General features: G+C 54.9%; 1 protein-coding gene and 2 long non-coding RNA genes across 6 annotated transcripts in view; 1 reads left to right on the top strand and 2 right to left on the bottom strand.

The window, feature by feature from the left end:
• PIK3R5 (phosphoinositide-3-kinase regulatory subunit 5) overlaps nt 1-15115 on the top strand; it is an 87028-nt gene that overhangs the window by 69569 nt on the left and 2344 nt on the right. For both annotated transcript variants that reach the window (XR_013177891.1, XM_077165958.1), the window contains exons 6-18: nt 5233-5302; nt 7736-7910; nt 8463-8616; nt 8969-9061; nt 9264-9987; nt 10093-10255; nt 10585-10710; nt 11188-11313; nt 11468-11561; nt 11767-11843; nt 14303-14396; nt 14469-14551; nt 14956-15068. Coding sequence is in view for 1 of the 2 variants with exons in the window: in XM_077165958.1 (XP_077022073.1) it covers nt 5233-5302; nt 7736-7910; nt 8463-8616; nt 8969-9061; nt 9264-9987; nt 10093-10255; nt 10585-10710; nt 11188-11313; nt 11468-11561; nt 11767-11843; nt 14303-14396; nt 14469-14551; nt 14956-15068 (2092 nt within the window). In the remaining variant the exon portion in view is untranslated. The remainder of the gene's footprint in view (nt 1-5232; nt 5303-7735; nt 7911-8462; nt 8617-8968; nt 9062-9263; nt 9988-10092; nt 10256-10584; nt 10711-11187; nt 11314-11467; nt 11562-11766; nt 11844-14302; nt 14397-14468; nt 14552-14955; nt 15069-15115) is intronic.
• On the bottom strand, nt 1731-9760 carry LOC143688234 (uncharacterized). 3 transcript variants are annotated; one of them, XR_013177894.1, is made up of 5 exons: nt 9502-9760; nt 7396-8573; nt 6319-6519; nt 5131-5921; nt 1731-3392 (listed from the first exon to the last, which is right to left on the bottom strand). It is a non-coding gene; the product is annotated as an uncharacterized LOC143688234 (long non-coding RNA). The 3 variants fall into 3 exon arrangements; XR_013177893.1 differs by lacking the exon at nt 1731-3392 and adding an exon at nt 8784-8866 and having other exon boundaries at nt 5051-5921; XR_013177892.1 differs by lacking the exons at nt 1731-3392; nt 5131-5921 and adding an exon at nt 8784-8866 and having other exon boundaries at nt 6233-6519.
• On the bottom strand, nt 9834-11572 carry LOC143688235 (uncharacterized). The gene is made up of 3 exons (XR_013177895.1): nt 11395-11572; nt 10636-10721; nt 9834-10422 (listed from the first exon to the last, which is right to left on the bottom strand). It is a non-coding gene; the product is annotated as an uncharacterized LOC143688235 (long non-coding RNA).

Raw genomic sequence — 15115 nt, 5'->3', positions numbered from 1 at the left:
CCCCCTTGGGCAATTTCCCCTGCACCTTTTCCCATTCAGACACTCAGTGCCTTCCTGCCCTTTGACCTCCTGTCCACGCAAGCACAAACGTGGGTTAGGTCATTTTTGCCGATTAATTGATTGCAAGTTAATTCTGATCATTTGTCAACAACGAGTTTCTCTTGGGACATTACTGATTATAGACATTTGCATTTTACAGTCTTTGTTTCTGATTGTGAAATGAAAAGTTTAGGCTTTTTAAAGAACTGTCAAACATCATTGATTAGTAGGTGGGGAAGGGAGTGGGATGGCAGCCCTTCCAGAAGTCACAGGGTATAATCAGCTAGGAATAAATTGGCTGTCGTAACAGAAGGCCTAAAAGAACAGTGGCTTAAACTCATAGGGGATAATTTTTCTCTTACATTACAAAATGTCTGGGAGAAGGCAGTCCAGGGTTGGTACGGTGGCTGTACAGCCACCCAGGCTCAGCCTTCCCCAGTCTTTCTACTCCTCTCTCCTTAGTAGGAGGCCTCCATCCTCAAGGTTACCTCATGGACTAAGATGACTGCTGGAGCTCTGGCCATCAAGTCCACATTCCAGTTAACAGAAAGGAGACCGTGAGGTGCCTTGCAAAAATGGATCTCCCAGAAGCCCCAAACAACACCTCCTGTAAGGAAGTTTCAGAAATGTGACTTTCAACTGGAACATACAGTGGTCTATTAGTAAAGAAGGGGAGAAGGATTTGGGGTAGATGGCTGGAAGTCTCTGCCATAAACAACTTACTTGTAAGAGTAGCCTGGAAAGCCCCATGTTGGTCCTGTTGGGATAATGCTCAGCAGGGTTGGGAGAGGGCTGATCTGATGGCTGCTCAGTAAAAATAGAAGCCTCATCCCACAGGCATTTGTGTAGGGTCACAACACTTGGCAGAGCAACCTGTGTCTTTTTTATCACTGACTTATTTATTCTGAAAACTCACATCCACTCTGCCTGCGGATAGGTCTGCCCTGGGTTTCCTTCCCCTCACCATCCTTTCCTCTCACGTCCTCTGGCTTCATGCACAGGCCACATCCCTTCCCACCCTCCACCTCTCTGCTTTCAGACTCCCAGCTGCCAGGGATGCTCAGCCTGCCTTGGCATATCCTTCCCCTGTCCTCATTTATTCAGTGAAGGCTGAACTTCACCTTCCCATCCGTGACCTGCTAAGACCTCACGGCTCTGAGACCCCAGTGCCACCAGACTCTAGAACCGAAGACCCCAGAGATGGGAGCTCATGAGACCCCCGAAGGGAGGAAGATATAAGAGAAACCTAACTTCTCGGGAGCATAGAGTCTGATGTCTGTGTCAGAGTATGTTATAGACAAGACTATCCAACAATCAGACCTGAGTTGGCATTATTTACAGATAGATACTGGAGCACGGACACGGCCCAGTCTCATCTGGGGACAGCCATATTGTTAGAGCTGAACTTCTTCCCCTGCTTCCTATCAGCATGGCCGCTTTTGTGTAATCTTGCTGTTTGCTTTATAAGACGAAAGCAAAGTCAAAACACTGCTTGCTCCAACCATGCCCAAGTTCCTTACCACGTCCTAAGCATGGGCACGGCTTCAAGTGTGTCATTAACTTGACACCAATTCTTGCCATGCGTGACTGTCACGCATCTTCTGTCTTCTATGCAGAATGGCCATCTGTTTACAGCGTTAAAAAGTAGTGCCGAAAGAATGTTTGCGTTGCTTGTTGTTGTATATTTTTTTTAATTACAAAATAAATAAATTTTAAAAATTAAAAAAAAAGTACCGCGGTATCTACACAAAGGAGTTGAATAATATGTCCGCATGAAAACCTGCACGCAAATGTTTATAGCAGCTTCATTCATAACTGCCCAAACTGGAAGCAACCAAGATGCCCTTCAGTAGGCAAATGGATAAACTAACTGTGGCACATCCATACAATGGAATGTTATTCAGCACAAAAGGAAATGACCCATCAATCCTGCTCAAACTTTTGCAAGAAATTGAGGAAAAAGGAACTCTACCTAACTCATTTTATGAAGTTCATATTATTTTGATACCAAAACCGGGTAAAGATGCTGTAAGAAAGGAAAACTACAGGCCAATCTTCCTAATGAACGTAGATGCAAAAATTCTCAACAAAACATTAGCAAATCGAATCCAACAACACATTAAAAGAATTAGACACCCCGACCAAGTAGGGCTAAAAAAAAAAAAAAAAAGGATGAAATGAACCATTGAGCCACAAAACAGACATGGGAGGACCTTAAATGCATATTGCTCAGTGAAAGAAGCTGGTCTGGAATGACCCAAACTATGTGATTCCAACTATATGACATTCTGAAAAAGGCAAAACAATAGAGACAGTGAAAAGATCATTGGTTCCCAGGAGTTTGGGGAAAGGGGATGGATGAAAAGGTGGAGCCCAGGGCATGTTTAGGGCACTGAAACTATTCTACATGATTCCATCATAGAAGAGGACGTCACACGTTTGTCAAACCCATAGGACCGTACAACACAAAGAAGGAACCCATCATGTAAGCCATGGACTATAGTTTAAAGTTCAATTATAAAAATGTTCTTTCATGAACTGTGACATATGTACCACACTAATGCAAGGGGTTAAAAATAGGGTGATATATGGGAACTCTTTTTCATGCAGGATTTTTCTGTAAATCTGCAACTTCTCTAATTGAAAAAAAAAAAGTTACCCCCATGTAAACTATAAACTTTAGCTACTAATAATCTGTCAATATTGGTTCATCAGTTATAACATATGTACCATTTGTCACTTATGCTAAAATTTTAATAAGAGGAGAAGCTCTGTGGGTGGAGATGTATGGGAGCTGTGCAATTTTTCTCCAAACCTAAAACTACTCTAAAGTTTATTATTAAACATGAGAGGAGGGTGGATTGATGGTAGTCCCAGGGCTGACACGTAGCTGGTGTGGCCACCCTCTGTGAAAACGGAGACCTGTCTGGCTTGCAGGATCATGGGGGCCGTTTCTGACTGCACATCATGCTCCGGCCAGTGGGGAGCTGGTAGGGCAATTTCTAAGCCCAACTCTAGGGAATCAGTTTGCACAATGGTTTATGGCATGGAAACCTGCCTCCACATGGCACAGTCTTTTCTAATTTGTTCCCACGAAGGGCACATCCTACCAGTCCATTATTCCCCAATCCACACATATGCTAAGTAGCAATGGGGTCCGGTATCAGAAGAGACCAGGAGGGGGATTTGACGGTTATCTTCGGCTAGGAGTGGGAAGTCCTATCGGATGAGCGGGGGCTCCTCTGCAGGGCTGCTTGCATCCTGGATAGTCAGTACAGCAGGCCAGCTCTGGAAACCTCTCCCTCTGGGTCAGGGGTGCAGAGAGGCACAGACCTCTCCTAAATGTCCACCATCTGTGTAGCAAAATAAGCCAGCATAGATAATATGAAGGAGCCCCTAATGCAAACTGGGCCACACTCACAAAATGAGACGATTAAAATATCCTAAGGTGAACAGAGATAGTAACGTAAAGATGATAGAGAATATTCCTTGTCGTGGAGGCTAAAGAAGAAGCAAGAGCTTTGAGGAGAAAGTTTTCAACAGTTATCAAACACCCAAAAAAATTCCAAGGAGAGTGAGAATGAGGTTGAGCCATTGGATTTTATGTCTGGGAAGACAGTGGGAACCTTCTGGAGGGCGACAGGATTGGGCACCGATGGCCCAGTGTCTTGGAGGAAACCTGCTGTGGGGTGAGCGTGCTCTCAGAGCCTGCTTCCCCGAGGACTGGCCCCAGCTGTGTGTCCTGGGTCAAGAGAGGCAGAATTGGCGATGAGGAAATGGGCTCAACGGGGTGTGTTACCGCTTAAAACACCATTAAACAGTAAAGAGTGGTAGAGCCAAGAGAATATTTGGTGTGTCTGTGTGTCGTATGGTGGTCAGGAAGACTGGGGGACGGCAATTTGTCCCCACTACAGTATCCTATTGGGGGGCGGCGAGGGGAATTTTTCTCTGTAGTGTGTGTGAGCGGCCACTAGATGGCGTCCCAAGACCTAATGGTAATAGTGCCAGTTTCTGGGCCTCTTCCATCAAAAGAGACCTAGCATCAACTTCTTTAAACATGTCACAAGTATAGAACATGAGCATCGAACAAAAAGACCAAAAGCCAAAACAAATTAGGTCCCCTGATTAGAATTGCAGAAATTGGTAAGTTTCTGTCGTTTACTAAACAAAAGCACGGCCCTTCTGTTTAGGGCTCTCTCTGAGCTCCAGCTTTGGGGCTCCATCCTGGACCTGGCTCTGCTCCTTCTGCCTCACCGCATCCCCCCCAGCCCCTGCAGTGTGCCCCCCTCATCGTGAGGAGAGGGAAATTTTGTTTCCACTTCTTCCGGGACTGACAGAGAACCTAGTGCAGAACTGAGTTGAACAGCAGGGGGAAAAGGGAAATCTTTCGGCTTGTTTCTTCTTTCCGCATGTTTGAAGTCAGAGGAGATGGAAGAGGCAGAAGCAGAAGGGAGGGGGAGGGGAAGGGAGGGGAGTACAGTGAGACAAGAGGAGGGGCAGCAGTGACATGAGGGTGGGAGCAGGTGTGGGGGGAGGTGGGAGCTCGCTGTGCTGAGCCCTCACAAAGCAGCAGAGGGGCGTCCAGCACCCCCCACCCCCACCATGGAAGGACCCCCCCCCCCAGGACTGTGAGATGGGAGCAGGGACAGGACCCAGAAACAGCTGGACATTACCAGACTTGGCCAGCCTCAAGGGCCTCGGCTGTCCCTTCCAGGATGCTGTGCCTCCAGGGTGGGAGGAGGCCTCCAGTCTAACCCCTTCCTTACAGGGGAAACTGAGGCCCAGCAGTAAGGTGACCTGCCCCTAAGCCACACGGAACAGCCGAGATAGAACTCAGGTTTCCAACTGGGCTCCGAACCCTGAATCCCTGTTTCTCTCTTGCCTGGCAGCCCCCTTCTGGGGTGGCCAAGAGGAGAATGGGCAGCCAGAGGACAGCGAGGCCCTGGGCAGATTTGGGGACTTGGGAGGCTGAGGTCAAAATAGAGTGGGGGTATTTCTTGTGAGGAATAAATGAAGTGGTCCATGGAAAGTGCCAGGCAGCATATCAGCCCTCTTTCCCCACTGTTCTCATGAGCTCATCCAGGAACTTACCATTGACTGTCCAGCGCCTGGCTTGCCAGGAAGCACAGGAAATGATGGCCAGAGGGACAGACAAACCCACCAAACTCTCTTCTCTCCCTGTCCCCCACCCAGGAATCTCCTACCAGCGACTGGTAAGGGCAGAGCAGGGACTACCCATTAGGAGTCACCGCAGTTCCACCGTGTAAGTGACCTGGAGGGGGCAGGGTGGGGGAGGAGAGAAGGAGGAAGGGAGGGAAGGAGAAACAGGGCTGGTGGGAGGCAGCTTCGTGGGTTGGGACCCCCCTCCCATCCCTAATTATCCTTGCCACTCCCCCTCCCCCATTCCTCCCATCACCACACGACCCCTTTTTCCCCCAGCCACAGCTATACTTATTACCACTATCATTTAACTGGGTTCCAATATGGAGTTCCTAATCAACATGGTCTGGGAACAAGCAGGCTTCGAGCCCTTGGAATTGCTGGTGATATTTTGCACGTAGGTTCAGGTTTTGGAGCTGTGTGGGTCTGTGCGTTTGTTAGATTCTTAGAAGGATCTGAGACTTAGAAAGGTCAAAAGCCACCATCGTGCCCAGCAGCAGGCATCCGGATCCCAGCTTGTGCTTTACACGTGACCTCACTTTGTCCCTACTCTTTCAGAGAAGGGAAATGGAGATCAGAGAGGCCAAGCACCTTCCCCAAAGTCACACAGCTAGCAATTGTCCGAGCCAGGATTTGAACCTAGGTCTTATTTGAAAGCGCATCTATATGATGTGTGTCTGCCTGTCATTAATACAGTGATTTCCAAATTTCTTGATAGAGACCTACAATAAAAAAATACATTTTACATGATAGCCTGGTACATACACACAATCTAAACAAGTTTTATAAGACAAAACGTGCCCATACCACACAGGATGAGTTCTGCCCTATTCTATTTCATTAAAAAAAAAAAATCTGGCTGTGACTCACGAACTTTTGGGGAGTTACCCACTAAGGGGTCCCAACCTGCAGTTTGGAAAGCACTAGAGAGGAAGTTTGGGAGGTCCTCAAGCATGTGGGCACTGTCAAACCTTGACACATGCAGGGGGTGGGGGGGTGGGAGGCCAAGCACCCAGTCTCTGCTGGCTCAAGGTATAGTCCACATCCCAGCCCCAGGGTTCACATCACATTTACATCTCCAGGCAGACACTTCTGGAGCTCCTTCCAGGTAAAAATGACCAGATGCAAAACCGTTGGGCAGATTTAGTGAGAGGCAGAAAAACAGAGTAATGCTGTATCCGCTCCCGGTTGAGTGAGCATTGAGGAGCCTTCAGGTGCAGGGCAGGCAGGATGGGAGACAGTCACCAACGCTTTGGGGGTGCTTCCTGAGCTCTGGATGCTGCTTTAGGTGCCACCTGTCCATTAACTCCTTGAATCCTCCTGTTAGCCCAATGAGAAAGGTAATTTTCAGATAAAGAGGCCAAGGATAGTTGAAAGAGCTTAGGGTTGGGAGCTGGGCTCCCTCCCAGTAAGGATAAATGGGGAAGATGAGAGAGCTCCTTCCGCAGAGAAGGCAGGGGCGCTGCTGGCCTGCGCACCCATGGCTGCAGAAGCCACAGAGGGAGCCCTCGGCCAGGGACGTGGGCTCAGTTAGGAGGTTGCTTACACGACTCTGCCCCCCTTTTCTCATAAATGGAGAAATCAAAAGTAGCTGCTCAAAAATGATGCGGATTCTGCCAGAGACTGTTCCTCTCTCTGTGCCCCTGACCCCGGAGGTCCATTCTGGGACAGCAGCCCACAGAGACAGGAGGAAAGCATCCGTGGTCCATCTTTGCACTGGGTTGAAAAGTAACGTGGAATTGCAGTTGAGAGAGAGAGGCAGAGAGGGAGAGCTTGTGCCCACAAGCTGACCTTTTAGCTATCAATATTAAAGAATTTACGGATAAAATTGTTATCATAGAACGCAATGACTGGAATTTTCCTTGAAATGATGTACTGATGGAGGGCCCCTTAACGCTTGGATGGGTTTGGGATTTTCTATAATTAAGAAATTTGAACACTGGCACCGGGGGGGTTAAGTGGGAGGGGACGTGTAGGTGGCTCGACCTGCCCTCCCCAACCCCAGCCACCGCCAGCCCGTGTGATGGCAAAAGCTAGGAAAGGCACCCCTAGAGCCAGCCGAGGGGCCACGGGCTGCCCTGATGTTGCACCCTTCCTCCGAGCAGATGCTACCCCAGGCGCAGGGCACTGTTTGGATTTCAGCCAGGAGTCACCCCAGGCCATACTGCTCCACCCCCAGGGGAAAAAAAAAATCACCTTCTGAAATGCAGTCTCCTTTTGGTTAATCTTGCAAGGCCATTCAGTCCCCTCCAGGAAAAAAATGTTTGAATTACAATAACAGCAGTTTTTGTTTTAAAAAAGTAAATTCCATTTTGAAGAGGTCTTTGGAAACACAGACTAAATAAATGTTCCCAAGTCGACTGCCAAGCTTCCCCCTTGGACCCAGCCACCCCCCACACCCCACACATACCCCGAGCCCCCCAGCCTCTCCCTGGCCTCAGGGGGCCAACACCATTTAAGGATGAGCTGTGCATGCACCCCGCGGTGTGCTGGGTGACACCCCCGGAGCCCACAGCCGAGTCTGCTGTGTCCCCAGCACCGTGCTACTGCTGAACCCCCTGGAGGTAGAGGCCGAGTTCCTTGCCGTGGCCAACAAGCTGAGCACGCCCGGGCACTCGCCCCACAGCACCTACGTCACTCTGCTCCTGCATGCCTTCCAGGCCACCTTTGGGACCCACTGTGACTTCGCGGGTCTGCACTGCTGGCTGCAGGTAAGTGCAGGGAGCCCCAGGCCTTAGCGCTGCACCTTCCCACCAAGCGCATCTCCAAAGAGGCAGTGCCCCACTCTGCTCAGCCTCTGTGCCACAGTCCCTGGGTTACACTGGCTTCCCTCTCCCCAGAGTGCTGTGGCGGGGTGGGGGCTGGAGGGCTGGCCTTGGCGAGGGGGTTTCTGTTATGCTGGAGGCTGACGGGGGTAGGGGGGCACTCCAAGCTCAGAGTTTGGCTTGAGCTGGGTGGCACGGGAATGAGCTTTGGGCCAAGGACCTGGATGACCCTGGATGTGTCTCTCCCCTCTGGGCTGCAGGGATGAGCTCTGAAGTCCCTCCCAACTCCTAAGCACTGTGGCTTTGGGTCGTTCTCCTGTAACATTTTCTGAGAATAGCGGGTCCAGGGAGTGGCCCGGTTCCCTGGCTAGCTGTGAATGATGAGGCCAGGGGGAGGGAGAACTGGCCATTGCACCCCTCAGTAAGACCCCAGGAGCTGAAAAAGGCGGGTGGGCTGGTCGTGGCACAGGGAGCAAATCCTATCTCCTGGGGTTTCAGTCCAAGACGCTGGCAGAGCTCGAAGACCTCTTCACAGAAACTGCCGAGGCCCAGGAGCTGGCAGCTGGCATCGGGGATGTTGCTGAGGCCCGGCAGTGGCTCCAGACCAAGCTGCGGGCAATAGGAGAAAAAGTCGGCTTCCCCGGCACCTTAGGTGAGGGTGTTGGGGGAGTGGAGCACCCACATTCTCCCAGTCACCTGCTCTAGCGCCCGAGGGGAGCAGTTCCAAGCTGGCCTGGGGGTTCTGCTCTGTGATGTCATTCTGGGATCCAGACCCCTCAATACCTCACTGCTCCCCCGTCCCCTGGAGCATCGTTCTACCTGCAGGATCGGTAGCCAGCCTGCCTCCTCACTCGGTCTTGGCTGGTCCAGCTGTGCAGCTTCTTTCCTAACTCTGGTCCTTTCTGGGAGAAAAGGGGATCAGGCTGGCCGACCCCCAAGATCCTTTCTTGGCCCTCATCTCCTGCCTCCCCCTCTCCCTCCACTCCACCCCCCACCTCCACCAGTTCTTACAGACTCTGCAAAACCCGGCAAGCTCCACACCATCCCCATCCCTGTTGCCAGGTGCTACACATACAGCTGGAACCAGGACAGCTTTGGTAAGGAGCCAGTGGGAGCCCTGGTTGTGCCACCCCCCACCCCGCCCAACCTCCCTGCCTGGGCCTATGCAGCTGCCCCCTCCTGCCCTCGACTCCCATCACACCCATCCCACCCCACGCCTGCTGCCTCTCCCAAGGGCGAGCAAGAGGGACTTCTACCACCTGGACACCCAAACAGTGCCTCCCTCGCTTCTCTGCACAGACATCCTGCAGGATATCCTGCTCAAGGAACAGGAGCTGCTCCAGACAGAAATCCCCAGGGATGAGGAGGAGGAGGAAGAGGAGGAAGAGGAGGAGGAGGAGGAGGACTTGGACACCGATGGGCATTGTGCCCAAAGGGACTCGCTCCTCTCCACCAGCTCAGGGGCCTCCCGCGACTCTGCCCTGTCCCTTGTCTCCTCCCAAGCCTTGGGATCTGCCTTCCCCCGCCAGCTGCTGACCTCCTTTGTGTCCGGCCTCTCAGACGGCATGGACAGCGGCTACGTGGAGGACGGGGAGGAGAGCTCCCAGGAGTGGCCCAAGAGGCCCGGCAGCCAGGAAGGCCGGAGCCCCCGCCAGCCCGGGCCGAAGTTCAACAGGATCTATAAACTCTTCAAGAGCACCAGCCAGCTGGTGCTGCGCAGGGACTCGCGGAGCCTGGACGGCGGCTCGGACGCGGCGCTGCCCTTGCGGCGGGCAGGCAGCCTCTGCAGCCCCCTGGACGGCCCGGCCCCGCCCCCGGCCCGGGCCCAGCGCTCCCGCTCCCTGCCCCAGCCCAAGCTCGGCCCGCAGCTGCCCCGCTGGCTCCTGGCCCCGCCCTCGTGCCACCAGCGCCGCCGGCCCTTCCTGAGTGGGGACGAGGACCCCAAGGCCTCCACGCTCCGAGTTGTGGTCTTCGGCTCGGATCGGATCTCGGGGAAGGTGGCTCGGGCGTACAGCAACCTGCGGTGAGAGCCTAGGAGGTGGGGGTGGGGGGCGGGGCGCCTCACTCCGCCCTGGGGAGCGGCCCCCTGACCCGGCGCCTCCCTGCTCACCTCTCCTTCCCGTGCCAGGCGGCTGGAGAACAACCACCCGCTCCTCACCCGCTTCTTCAAGCTGCAGTTCTTCTATGTGCCGGTGAAGCGAAGCCACGGGGCCCGGGCCAGTGCCAGCCCAGCCCCCCCGAGCCAGACACCCCCACTCCCCACAGACTCCCCGAGGCACCCCGGCCCTGCAGTATGTCCCACGCTCTGAGCCCAAATGGGTGGGACGGTAGTGGGCGAGGGTTCCAGGTACCTGAAAGGGGGAGGGTGTTGGACGTCACCAGAGGCGATGACCCGTGCTTATGCGGTGCCTCCTCCATGCCTGGCCCTCGTTCCCGGGGGCTGGTTCCTGCCCTGGACCTGGGAGGGCCATTTTGCCGCATGACCTAAACTGAAAGTGGCCAGGCTGTGCAGAGGGTTGGGAGAGGCTCAAGGCTGGGGACCTCAGGGGCCGTCCAGGGCCCTGGCTACGATGGGCAGGTGTCCAGGGCACCTGGGAGTGACTCTCGCCCCTCGCCCCAGGAGCCGGGCGCGGCCCCACGGGAGGACAGCACCAACGACATCTCCCACTACCTCGGCATGCTGGACCCCTGGTACGAGCGCAATGTGCTGGGCCTCATGCATCTGCCCCCGGAGGTCCTGTGCCAGGTGAGCAGCCCCTGGGGAGGAGGGAGAAGGCCCAGGGGCTGCAGTCGTCCAGCCTCACTGAGAAGGCCCTGGGCTTGGGGACTTCAGCCACAGAGGTTCACAGCTTGCTTGGAAAACAGCAAAAGAGCGGGGAGCGTGTGGACCACTGCAATGGCAGGGGAGGGTCTGGGGATCTCAGGCCGGACCTCCTGCTTCAACTCCAGCGGGACCAGCATGGTGTCCCCACCCCTGGGGAGGCCACATCTCGGGTGGGAGTGGCACGGAGGCAGGGCTCCTGGTGGTTCCCTGACCTTTCATAGCACCATCGCGCCCCCCCACCCCCGGGCTCCGGCTGCCTCTCTACCTCCTGCTCTCCCGCTCCCCCTCACCCTGTCTGTGTTTCTCTGTGTGGGTATCTGTCTCTGCCTGGGGCTGGGTCTCTCGCCCTCTCATTCTTTTTCTCACTCTTGTGACCGCCCCCCTCCCCACCTCCACCAGTCTCTGAAGTCCGAACCGCGGCCCCTGGAGGGCTCCCCAGCCCAGCTGCCCATCCTGGCCGACATGCTGCTCTACTACTGCCGCTTCGCCGCGCGCCCGGTGCTGCTGCAGGTCTACCAGACAGAGGTAGGGCCGCTCTGCCCAGCCCGCGTGAGCAGCGCCCCCCCCCGCCCCCCACCCCGCCTGCTTCCCGCCAGGCCTGCAGACCTCCAGCAGCCCCCGGGCCTGCGCTGGAGGGGCCAGAGAGCTACGCTGATGCATTATCCCGTGCCCTCTCTAGTTGACCTTCATCACGGGGGAGAAGACCACGGAGATCTTCATCCACTCCTTGGAGCTGGGTCACTCGGCTACCACACGCGCCATCAAGGCTTCAGGTGAGTATTGCCTGAGCCCGGAGTCGGGTGGGGCGGGGCAGGAGGGGCGGAGCCCCGGGGAGGAGGGACCACTAGAGCCGGGGTCATAGGGAGGCGGGGTCAGAGGATGGTGAGGACTCGGGAAGGCGGGGCCAGAGGAAGGCAGGGTCCCGGGCTCTGTGAGGGGCGGGAAGTGAGAAGGCGTCAAGGATCCATGTGTGCACAGGTCCTGGTAGCAAACGACTGGGCATCGATGGCGACCGGGAGGCCATCCCTCTAACACTACAGATTATTTACAGCAAGGTAAGACCTCTGCCGGGGCCTTTTCCCCGCCGGGCTCTGCTGCGACTCCTTCCTGCATCCAAGCCCCAGAACCAGACAGGGCCCCAGTCTCGAAGCCAGAAGGCCACAGCAGGCTCCCCTGAAAGCGAGGGGAAGAGGAGGGTGGGGGCCTCCCTCCCCCTTTGTCTCTCCCTCCACCTCAGTCTGCTCGGCAGCTGGCAGCTTCCACCCGGTGCTCGGGGAAGGGGTCTGCCGGGCCTGGCTACCCGGCTGGGGGTGAGAGTGGAGCAAGCAGGACTCCACTGGATTGTGTCGGGTTCAACTCCCTCTCCTCCTTCAGCCAGGCCAGGGTCTAAGGAGCTGCTGGGCCTGGCTGGGTGGGTAGGGGGCGGGGTTGGGGTGAGAAAGGGAGGAAGGAGGAGTGGGTGGGGGGCTAGAAGAGGGTGCACATGTGCTCGCCAAAGGGGTACAGGCTGAGAGAGGCGTGACTTCACACACAGGGAACCCTGCTTCCTTCTCTCCCATCTCCTTTCATGTATTCCACCTCTCGGCCATTCAGAGATTTATTTAGCGCCTGCACCTGCCAAGCATGCTGTGTGCTGGGCAAGGGAAAATAGCTGTGAGCAGGGGAAACTAGGCCCTTGCTTTAATATTGTAGAGGAGGGAGGCACATGAGAAACAAGGGAACAAATAAATGGCCAAGATCGTCTCAAAGGGTGGTGAGATGGCAAGGCAAAAATAGGGCCGAGGAGATAGCGAATGGGGGGCTACTTTAAATTTGATGATCAAGGAATTCGGTAGGAAGTGCTGACACTCACTGAGTTCAGACTATGGGTCAGGTGTTTATTAAACATCGACTGTGTCCTGGACATTGTTCTAGGCCCAGGAGTGTTCACCAGACAGGAAAAAGAGCAAACATGGTCTCAGGAGACCTGCTTGCATTCTAGAGGGAGAGGTAGACATGGATTAGATGATCCCACAAAATGTAAACTTGCAGCTGTGACAAACAAGAAGAAGGAGAGAGAGATGGTACCATGAGAACCTCTAAGAGGTGGATTTGAACCAGTAAGGAAAGTCAGAGAAGGTTTCCTGAGTAGGGACATGAAGCTGATATTGGGAAGAATGGCAATAGTTAATTAGGCTAAGAAGACAGGGAGATATATGGAGACAGGCCAGGGGCACAGCATGTGCAAAGGCCCTGGGGTGAGATAGAGGGGGAGAGCATGACCATCAAAGGGCACTAGAAGGCCACAGGGTCTGGAGCAGAGAGGGGGAGTGGGGGCATGATGATATGAGGGGAAGCTAAAGAATAGGTGAGACCAGGATACCAAGGGCCCTGAATGCAATGAGAGGCATTTTGTCCTGTCCTAAGAGTGAGCAATGGGTATCCATTGAAAAAGTTTAAACTTCAAGCTGGGGCTGGGAATGTGTGTGACATGACAAGATTTGAGGTTTTGGAAACTTCCTCTAGCAGCTCTATGGAGAACAGATTAGAGGGGTCCACGTTTCCTGCAGGCAAATTAGGAAACTACTGTGGTTGTCCAGGAGAGAAATGAGGGCACCCAGCACTGGAGCAGAAAGAACTGGGAGATAAATGTGTGTTATATGATCAGCAGGGCTTGGTGACAGGTGAGAAGAGGAGAGCCCAAAATCTTTGATTTCAGTCCCCTTGACTGGCAGTGCCATTTGCTGAGGTGGGAATATGGGAGGAGACCCAGGTTTGGTGGGGGAAGATCACAAGTTTGGTTTGGGACATGTTGGGTTTGAGGTGTCCTTGAGAAGTGTAAAGAGAAACTCAGATAGGCAACTGGATGTATGGGCCTCAACCCAGCCTGAAATCTGAAGATGGGTGTGTAGGTGGTAATGGGAAAAGAGCCTGGATGAGATTCCCTCATGGAAAAAATGCGTGGAGTAAAATTGCAGAGGATCTTCCAGAAATCCCTGGGACTTGAAGCCTGTGATGGGGGCAGAAGGGGGCGGGTCTCAAGAGCAGAGAAGCTTTAGGGGAGTTTTTCAAAAGGAGAGAGTGGTGAATAGAATCAAATACTCCTGTAAGGCTAAGTAAGCCGAGGAGTGAAAAACTCTCATTGGGTCAAGCAACATGGAAGAGGATGAGAAGCTCAAAAGGGGGTTCTGGCCTGGCTGTGCCCCGACTTACCTGCTGGGGCACATCTCATCCTCATTCTGGGCTCGGCAGGAGAGCATAAGACCACACTTCAGGGGCTCTCAGCCGTCGTGCCCTTCAACCTGGTCACAAGGTGACCCCTAGGGTGACCCCTAAACCTGCTGCCCCTCCTTCATCGCCAGGGTACCGGTGGTGGGAAAGGGGCTGTGTGAGGGAGAACCGGGTGGGGACGTGTGGCCACCAGCAGCTCCCCACTGCTGGCGGGTCTGGGGCCCTCCTCTTAGGAGAGAAGGCAGCAGGCAGTGGAGGGGGGTGTCCTCGGGGCTGAGGGGGTCTGGCTTTGCTGCGTCTCCAGGGGGCCATCAGTGGACGGAGTCGCTGGAGCCACGTGGAGAAGGTCTGTACCTCGGTCAGCCTCAGCAAAGCCTGCCGGAAGCAGGAGGAGCTGGGTGAGTGGGCGGGGCTGGGGCGGGGCAGGGGGCGGGGCCCCGAGCCGGGCCTGAGCCGTGCTCGCCCCTCAGACTCCAGCACCGAGGCCCTGACGCTAACCCTGACAGAAGTGGTGAAGCGGCAGAACCCCAAATCCAAGAAGGGCTTTAACCAGGTGAGGGCTCCCCTCCCCTTCCAGCCGCGCTCCCTCGGCCCCAAGGGCCCCGGGACCTGCTGGAGCAGGTGTGAGGGCCTGCGCCTGCGATTCTGTCTAGGAAAGAGAGTGAGAACGTGGAGGGGTGTCGAGTGACTGTATTTTGGGGTGCATCTGGGAGGAGAGGCAAGGTGAGGGTGTGGTTTGGGGGTGTGTGCACCCGTGTAGGGCGTTGTGACACATGAGGAAGGAAGGGTTACCCTGTGTGATGCTGGGAGAGCCCGAGGCACTTGCTTTTTCTAGACTCCAGCAAAGGGCAGAGGCGGGACAGGCGGGTTGCGGGCGGTTCAGCGGGAAGGAACCGCGCTGGGCCGGGAGGGGCTCCGTGGCCTGGGTCCCGGGGCTGACCTGGAGTTTGCCTCCAGATTAGCACCTCGCAGGTCAAAGTGGACAAGGCGCAGATTATCGGTTCCGGCAGCTGCCCCTTTGCTGTGTGTCTGGACCAGGATGAGAGGAAGATTCTGCAGAGTGTGGTCAGGTAGGAGAAGGGAGACACCAGCACCCACCCACCCCCCACCCCCACCT

Source organism: Tamandua tetradactyla, chromosome 6 (genome assembly GCF_023851605.1).
Source record: "Tamandua tetradactyla isolate mTamTet1 chromosome 6, mTamTet1.pri, whole genome shotgun sequence".
Classification (NCBI taxonomy): Eukaryota; Metazoa; Chordata; class Mammalia; order Pilosa; family Myrmecophagidae; genus Tamandua; species Tamandua tetradactyla.
The sequence above is the reverse complement of the archived record's forward strand: the minus strand, read 5'-3'. Positions and strand labels throughout refer to the sequence as shown.